The sequence below is a fragment of the Meleagris gallopavo genome, chromosome 24, assembly GCF_905368555.1.
Source record: "Meleagris gallopavo chromosome 24, MGAL_WU_HG_1.1, whole genome shotgun sequence".
Taxonomy (NCBI): domain Eukaryota; kingdom Metazoa; phylum Chordata; class Aves; order Galliformes; family Phasianidae; genus Meleagris; species Meleagris gallopavo.
In genome coordinates, this window is record NC_139427.1 from 907,586 (window position 1) to 916,134 (window position 8,549).

Here is an 8,549-nt window from a genome sequence, read left to right on the forward strand (position 1 = left end):
CCTCTGCATTGCTGCTCCTTGGCACGCAGAGCCTTGCAGCTCAGCAGCACCTCTGCATTGCTGCTCCTTGGCACACAGAGCCTTGCAGCTCAGCAGCACAGCACTGTGTGTGAGAGGTGGCACTTGGAAGTGCTGTCAGAAAATGCTGAGTGTGGCACTTCAGGAAGAGAGAATCTGCTCCCACAGAGCGAAAGCATGTTATGTGCCAGATTGGAGCTCACTGAAGCCAAACCACTGTCAAATAGATCAGCATATACTAGAGCTACTGCCCTGTCCCTCCCTTTGTCCAAGCCTCTGAGCTCCTCCTGACTTTGTAATATCTGATTTTTGTCCAATTTCTCATTTTTCCTATGCATAAACCCCTTTTGCTCTCAGTTTTTTGCACCCCTCTCGCTCCTGGGAAGCAGCACGTTTGCAGGTTGCCAAATCTCAGCTGCTAGGGATGCTCTCAAGCAGCACGTTCAGAGGCACGGCAACAAAACACAGCTCTCCCCGCAGTGTATCTCATCCTGCGTTATTTTTAATGTATTACAGCTGAAGGACAGATCTCACTGCTCTTTGCAGGAGATGTGTGAGTCACAGCACAGCAATGAGCTGCAGAGGGCTGTGTCCGCAGTGGCAACCCAGCTGGTTTGTTAGCCCTGTCCTGCCTTGTGCTAAGGTAAACTGGTGCAGGGAAGGTGGAAACGTGCATTTTCCTGCCGAGATGCTCTCAGGGTTATGGAGATCCTGCTGGCAATGCTTGTTTTACCTTAGAAAATCCAGGAGCTCACTTTGACGCAATGCAGTAGAAGCAGGCAGAGGGAGGCACGGAAACTTTAACCCAAGTTGCAGCTGCAGTAAAGCAGCAAGGCTGTCCTTGAGCATTGCTGGGCTGCTCGGGCAGGCTGGGGCTGGGTCAGATTGAGTTCCTGTTGCAGGGGAGGCAAACACAAGAAGGTCCTTCTTGACACACACGTATCCCCCTTCTACTTGGCAAGAAAGGAAAACTTGTACAGATACAATATCCAGATTCTAAGATTGCCTCCCAGTCACTTAGTCCTTGGCAATTTATCGTTTGCTTCCTTGCTGGATGAACTGAGAGCGTAGCTTAGTGCTGGGCAGAGAACAGCCCCTCAGTGCATGGTCAAAGCACGGACCCTGAAGTGCGGAGAAAATTCCAGTGCCTGACTCAGCATCCTGGCAAAAGCAACCTAGTTGGGTTTCATAACACTCCCTGCTTTGTTTCTGCCTGGATTTTCATTCTGGGATGCTGAAAGAGCCACAATCATAGCTCCCCAACAACCCCATATGATACCAAGCTCCCATCCTAGAGCCCTCTGTTCCCAAAGCCATTGGGTGGCCCACACGAAAGTCAGACTCGCATCTTCACACATATCTTCTGTTCATTGTTTTTTCCTCTCCCAGAGCCTTTTGTACTGGTTAATGAACTCGTGTGTCTGAAAATAATTAATCCCCTCAGTGGTTATTCACAGCCTCAAAAAGTAATTGTTGCAGTACAGGCAACCAGCACATATTTATGCATCTCTGCCCTGGAATTATGCTATCTTTTGAAACTGTTTGATTGCAGATGTCAGTAGACAAAACCTCTTGGCAAAATTAAATATTAATTGGATCTTATAGTTTTATAAATATTTAGAAATGTGCTAACGGGTTGCTTATTTCCCCTAGGATTGGATGGAAACATTTGCAGTGGGAGATTGGCCAAATTAATGAATTTATATGTTAGGGAACAACACAGACAACAGTCCTTAGGTTCTGTCCTTGTAATATCCTACCAGAACTGAAGGGAAAGCATAACAAAAAACCCAAGCCAGCTCAGGATCCCACCTGCACCTGTGTAAGCCCACATTTGCTGTGTATTCCTGAGTCTCCCATGGATGTCAGATTAATGGTGCGCCATGGTAATTAATGGTGCGAGATGACCCAACTTTGGATGCTGGAGATGCCCAACTTTCACTGAGACTTGGTGACATTTCAGCAGATGCTGGCAGCACTGTTGGCAGGTGTGATTGTGGTTGTTAGCGTCTTATTCCTAAAGGTGTGGTCATTGGTTATTTTATCTCCATATACCCACGTAACTTTCACAACAAAGCTTGTTACAGAGAAACTGCCATCTAATTTGCCAGCTCTGCCGTAATTAAACATCACTCAAGCTGCAATCTGTTGAGCACAGATTTCCATTATTGATATCAGCAGGAGAAGCATTCATTGCTTTGCTACACAAAGGCATTCATGTTTATTTGAAAGACTTATCTGCTGTGGATTTTGTGCATTTTCTCCAGTCAAGAATATGAGTAAGACTTCCAATTAAAATCTACTTGATCTTCCATTATTAGCAGGGCAAAGAATTGGCAGGCATATGCAAGGCATCGATTTTGATCAGATTTTCCCTATTAGCCTTCAGATTTCAGGACGGTTCATTTGCTGACCCCAGGCTGCTGAAAAAATGATTTGCATTTCTTTGCTATACGTGGCATGTAAAACAGTGCATGAAAACTGTAAATGCAATATTAATCCTTGAATAGAAGAGATTATCTCCCCAGTCTGGAGTCATGGCCATCCCTTTTCATTTCGTCTCCATTGTTTTCAATATATTGGGATTTTTAAGAGCTCGTTAGTAGGCTTTCCTCTTAATGAAGGCAGCCTACAAGTGGCAGTAGGCATAAGCCACTGTTTTAAAGACCTTCCCATTGGAAATGAAAAAAATGCCCTCATTTGGTTTTATCTGCCAGTCCCACCAGGTGTTATCTGAGCCCCACTTCAGACTCTAGAATAATTTCCTTTCTACAGCTATTTTTAATGGACAAATTTGTAAGAAAGAAAAAAAAAAAAAAAAAAGGTGATATTTTTTGATACCCAAAGCAGCATCGTCTATGGGGCACTTTCCTTTACCAGGAATTTGCTCTCAATTTCAGAACTTTGTGTTTAGAAACAGATTTCACCTGTGGATCATTTGAGAGAGGGAGGTTATAAGAAGGACATTCCCATGTAATTAAGGTAGGAGACAAAAATTAACGCCAAATCCCCCATCTTTTGATAAATACAGCATCTGGGTCAGGATGATTTAGTCAAGCGAAGACCCACTAAGCTGCAGATGGGTGTCATAGAAGATACTATGACCAATCATGGTCCATACACAGGCCATCATCACAGGAAAGCCAAGGAACAATCTGGAAATTGCTCCATTTTTACGGCTCTCCTAAAACACTGAGAGAAACACAGAGCTAAGTGTATCTTGGATTACCTAGATAAGCAGTGTTAGCAGCCATGGCTTTCCTCCATTATCCATAGGGACTGCAACCCCACTGAGCACCTGAAAGCCAACCCATAGAACTCAACAGATTCCCCTTTACTCTACAAAGCAGAGGATACAGCTCTCATGCACGGCTTAAACCAGATTAACTATTTGTGTCACTTAACCCTGTCACAGGATGTTTCTAGAAGGAGAAATGAAGAGAAGGGAAGCCTCAAGCAACTCTTCTGCCCACACCACTCTGCCGTCCAGGAGAAGCTCCCAGTCCCTAAGGGAACAACAGTTGGAAGAGAAGCACCACACAAGCCATGTTTTCATATTGACCTTTATTGAGCAAGAACTGCTGTGACGGTTTTACATCAAACAACAAAAGGTTGCGTACTGTGCATGTCAACTAGGTTCTCCCATGAGCAAAAGTCCACCCTAATTGCACCAGTGAGGTAAACATAATTACTTATAAGTAGCTTTTTTTTTAATTATTATTAAGGCTAGGAGAGTTCTGGTTCTCATGAATATTCTAGTACTGTTTTCTGTTTGGTTTTGGCTCAGTTGGTTCTTTGCATAATACATCTTAAGTCATTCCTCAGATAAGTCCCTCCAACAGCTCAGGAAATTCAAAAGGTTCCTTTGCACATTTCAACTCATGCACTATTATTAGTATTTTATTTTTATTTTTTATTTTTTGTTCCCCAAGCTCTGTGGAGGGAGCACATCTTGAGCCTGCATGCATTCCCCCCCCTCCCCTATATTGCACAAAAAAGTAAAATACTGTGTGTCTGGAGCCTCCATGAGAGAACCCGTTCTGCTTTAAAGCCGTCACTCACATGCATTTTGCAGCTGTCATATGGCTTAACCTTTTGCACCGACCCAAGCTCTTTGATTTTTATTTTTTTTTTTTTAATTTAGCTATAATTGAGTTTAATTCACTCTTTAATCTCTTTTACTACAGCATGTGAAGTAACTTTCTCCACTTTCTTAGTGGACACCAATTTCTCCTCAAAGCTCTCTTCATGTTCCTCCACCTTCTGAGTGACCGTCACCGACTTTGTGATGTAGGTGGTTGTACTGTCCCCTCCTTCACTTGTGATTTTCTCTGCTTTTTTGGTTACTACAACTTTCTCACCCTTCTCATCGACAGGGCTCACGTCGAGGCCATTGGTGACAACGCTCTTCTCTTCCTCCTCAGCCTCCTTCTCCTTGGCCTCATCCTTCTTCTCCTCCACTTCGCCATTCACCGCAATGTCTTCTTTCCTGGCTTCCTTCGACACCTCCACCTCAGCGGTGACTTTTGTTACCTTTGTGACAGTGACGCTCTCCTCCACCACAGCCTTTTCATCTTTGAGCGGGGAGGACGGCTTCTCTGGAGAGCGAGGCTTCTCTGGCGTCGCTGGCTTCTCAGGAGTGCGGGGCTTCTCCGGTGTCGCCGGCTTTTCGGGGCTGGCTGCTTTCTCTGGGGTTCGGGGCTTCTCTGGGCTCGCTGGTTTCTCTGGGCTCACCACTTTCTCTGGGGTTGTTGGTTTTTCTGGGGAGCGGAGCTTCTCCGGGCTGACCGCTTTCTCTGGGGTTGATGGTTTCTCCGGAGACGCCGGTTTCTCTGGGGAGGTCACCTTCGGTGTCACCGGCTTCTCAGGGGATGCTGCCTTCTCCTCCTCCTTGGCTGCCTTCTCAGCAGCTTTCTCTACTTTCTGATCCTTTCCTACCTCTGCTGCTCCTTTCTGGGCGGCCTTGGCTTGCTCTGTTACGGGGGATTTAGGGGGGGATTTAGGGGGTGACTTTGCCGGAGGTGTTTTCACTTTTTCCACCTTTGCACCTGCCTCTTCAGCTTTGCCCTTGGCTTCAGCTTCTTCTTCAGCCTCCTCCCCTTCTTCCTTTTCCTCTATTTCTTCCTTTTCAGAGCCTCCTTCTTCTGCAGCATCTGATTTTGCAGCTTCTTCCTCCTCTGCTTCTTCTTCCTCCTTCTCTTCTTCTTCAGCTGCCTGTTCTGCAGCCTTCTCAGAAACAGCTTCTTCCTCTACAGCTTCTTCTGCCTTTTCCTCCTCCTGTTCTTCCTGCTGAGCCTTTGCTGCCATTTCTTCTGCAATAGCTGTGAGGGCATCTTCCATTTCAGACTTCTCATCCTCTACTTTTGTCTCTTCAATGATTTCTTCTACAAATTTGTGCTGGACCTTCAGCTTTGGTGGCTCAATTTTGGTTTTCTGTATTTTAGTGGATGCTATTGTGACCGATGGTTGTCTGTGTGTGAATATGGGTCCAGTGATGCTTCCAGAGAAGGCACTGAATCTTGTCTCCTCACCCTCCAGCAGCTTCCTAAGGGAATCAGGAAGAAGAAAGAAAGTGAGCGTAGAAACCCAACCTAGGGGACAGCATTTCCCTCTGTCAGCAGGATGAGCTCAGCACATGTAGAATATGCTAGAGCAGACCAGCATCATCCATCGCTCACAGTCCAAGATCTGCTTTTCTCCAATCAGCTCTTTTGGTAAATTCTCATTGAACAAGCACCTTTGGGCTTGCTCTGCAGGTAGCAAGCACATCACCTTTAGCTGAGCAGTTGAAATTCATCCTTAGTATCAAAGAAAGTGATCGACTTCATAGGATGCATCATGACTCAGGTGAACTGAGAATGGAGTGGACCCAAATGGAACACTGTTGCTGAGATTTTCAAAGCCAACCAAACGTACAGCCTAGCTCATTGTGGGCACCCACCTCTGTGTATGGCTCAAAGCAGGAGGCTGCAGAGCAATACAAGTGATACTAGGCAGCAAAGAGCTGCAGAGCCTATATTGTCTATGTTTGCCTCAACAGCCTCAAGTTTACAGGGATCTGAAAGCAGCTTTCTGTTTTGACTGATTTTATATTCAAATGCATGTTTTTCATCTAAGCCTCTGACCCAGAAACATCAGCAGTTCTGATGAGGGTTCTGAAGTGATACAGGGAGACCAAAAGCCTGCCAGGTGATGGCAATAGCACACAGCTTTCCTGCTCCAGATCAGAGTGCGTGACAAAGGAAAGTTGAGCAAGGAAAGCAAAAGTGTTTGTGACAAGCAGATTAGCACTGCCTGCTTAAACCGTGATCAAGCAAAGCACAGCATCTCTCTCAAGTGAGAAAAGGGAATGGAAGTGACGAGCACTGCTTGCATGGCATATGCAAAGTATCAGGAATTAAAAATAAACTCGTCTACTGCAGAACAGGCACAGGATGCAGCACTGGGGTGCACTGTGCACACAGGGAGTTCTGCACCATCAGAGAGGATGGGCTCCTTCTGGCTTTTCAGACACTTCTGAGTCTGTGCATTCCAAAAGGGCTGCAGTACTTCAGTCAAGCTCTAATTTGGCTCGTGTTCAATGCATACAGATACTTCTCGCTGGTGGTAAAGCATCTCAGAGCAGCCTCTGCAGTGCTATTAATATTCCAGACATGCCCACAACAATCCCCCTGTACCTGTATGCAGCAATTTCGATATCCAGGGCCATCTTGACATTGAGGAGATCCTGGTACTCCCTCAAATGACGCGCCATCTCCCACTTCGTTCCTCTGAGCTCATTTTCCAGCTGATGGATCGTGTCCTGCAGCCGAGACAGAATAAACCACCGTGACAAAGACGTACAGAAAGGGAACGGGGAAAAAAAAAAAAAGTTGCTGCGCGACTTTCCCGAAGTCCTTCCCACCCACTGGGCGGCAGCAGCGGATTGGGACCGCACCCCCGGCCTCCCCCCCGCCCGCATCCCACATCCCGCGGCCCCCAGCCCCCAGCCCACTCCCCGCAGCACCTGGTAGGTGGTCAGGTCGTTGTTGTGACGCTCCTCGATGTCGCTCAGCTGCCGCTCCAGCGATTCCTTGGTGCCGCGCACGGACTCCAGCTCGATGCTCTTGGACTGCAGCTGCCGCCGGTACTCGGCGATCTCCTCCTTGGCGGATCGGATGGCCTCCTTGTTCTGCTCGGCCGCCTCCGTCAGCTTGGCGTAGCGGCACTTGAACCACTCCTCGGCCTGGTGCATGTTGTGGTCGGACTGGCACTCCAGCTGAGCGCGGATCTCCTTCAGCGCCGTGGTCAGGTCGGTCTTCAGGTAGTCCTTCCTCTCCACCGTGGCGTGGGACGCCTGCAGCTGGGCCAGCAGCTCGGCCACCTCCTCCTCGTGGTTGCCCCGCAGGAAGGCCACCTCGTCCTGCAGCGACTGCACCTTCTTGTCCAGCTCCGCCCGCATCAGCGAGGCCTCCTCCATCTCCTTGCGCAGGGCGCGGATGGTGGCCTCCGTCTCGTCGCGCAGCCGCGCCTCATCCTCGAAGCGCTCCCGCAGCCGCTGGATGTCCTCCTCGATGTGTTCCGAGTCCAGCTGGATCTGCGCCTTCTCGTGGCTCACCTGCTCCAGGGCCCCGCGCAGCTCCCGCAGCTCCTGCTCGTAGGCGTCCCCCAGCTGAGCCCTCCCGGCGTGCTTCTGCCGCAGCGCCGCCAGCTCCGCCTCGATCTCCTTGTTCTGCTGCTCCAGGTAATGCACCTTCTCGATGTACCCCGCGAAACGGTCGTTCAGCCCCTGCAGCTGCTCCTTCTCGTTGGAGCGGCTCAGCTTCAGCTCGGCCGCCCCGTTCAGCAGCGAGGACTGGCTCACGTCGAGGCTCTCTGCGGAGCTCAGCACGGTGGAGCCGTAAGCGGTTCGCGGAGCGCCGAGGTTGGTGCGTTTGTAGGACGAGGACACGGTGCTGCCGGAGCCCCGCGACCACGACTGCGAGCGGAAGCCGCTGGACGGGGACGCGCTGGCCCGGCTGTACGTGGCGCGGGTCTCGGTCATCACCCTGCGGTACGAGGGGTTGCCCAAGGGCTCCATGGTGTAGCTCATGGTGGGGGCACTCGGGGGTGGCGGGCGGGAGCGCAGCGTTGCTCTGGCCGCCGCCGCCCCTTTTATAGCCCCGCCGGGCGGCTCCGGGGCGGCCCCGCACACGTGTGCGAGGATGTGTCCGCCCCCGGCCCTACCTCAGCTCCGCCCCTCAGCTCCGCCCTCCCTTCCGCTCCTCCCTCATCCCATCCCGGCCCCCGCTCCCTGCTCCCGACTCCCCGACCCCCGCTCCCCCTTCCCCCTGCACCCTCTTTCGTCTACACTCCTTCCCCCCTTCACCTCTTCCCTCCTTCCCGCTGTTTCCCATTCCCTATTCCCCATCCTCTTTCTCCTTTCCCTATCCTCATTCTTCTCTTCCCACCTTCTTCTCTCTTCCTCTTTCTCCCTTCTTCCCTTCTCCGTGTTCCTTCCCTCATGCTTCATTTCCCTTCTCTCCTCTCCTTCCTTCAGATCCTCACTTTCT

The 8,549-nt window shown here is 49.9% G+C and overlaps 1 protein-coding gene across 1 annotated transcript; it reads right to left on the reverse strand.

The window, feature by feature from the left end:
* Positions 1 to 3,565: 3,565 nt before the first annotated feature.
* NEFM (neurofilament medium chain) lies at positions 3,566 to 8,111 on the reverse strand. Its single transcript, XM_010723089.3, has 3 exons — positions 7,025 to 8,111; positions 6,696 to 6,820; positions 3,566 to 5,563 (listed from the first exon to the last, which is right to left on the reverse strand). The coding sequence occupies exons 1-3, from the start codon at positions 8,087 to 8,089 to the stop codon at positions 4,180 to 4,182; spliced, it is 2,574 nt and encodes an 857-aa protein (XP_010721391.2). The 5' UTR covers positions 8,090 to 8,111; the 3' UTR covers positions 3,566 to 4,179.
* Between the last annotated feature and the right edge of the window lie 438 nt (positions 8,112 to 8,549).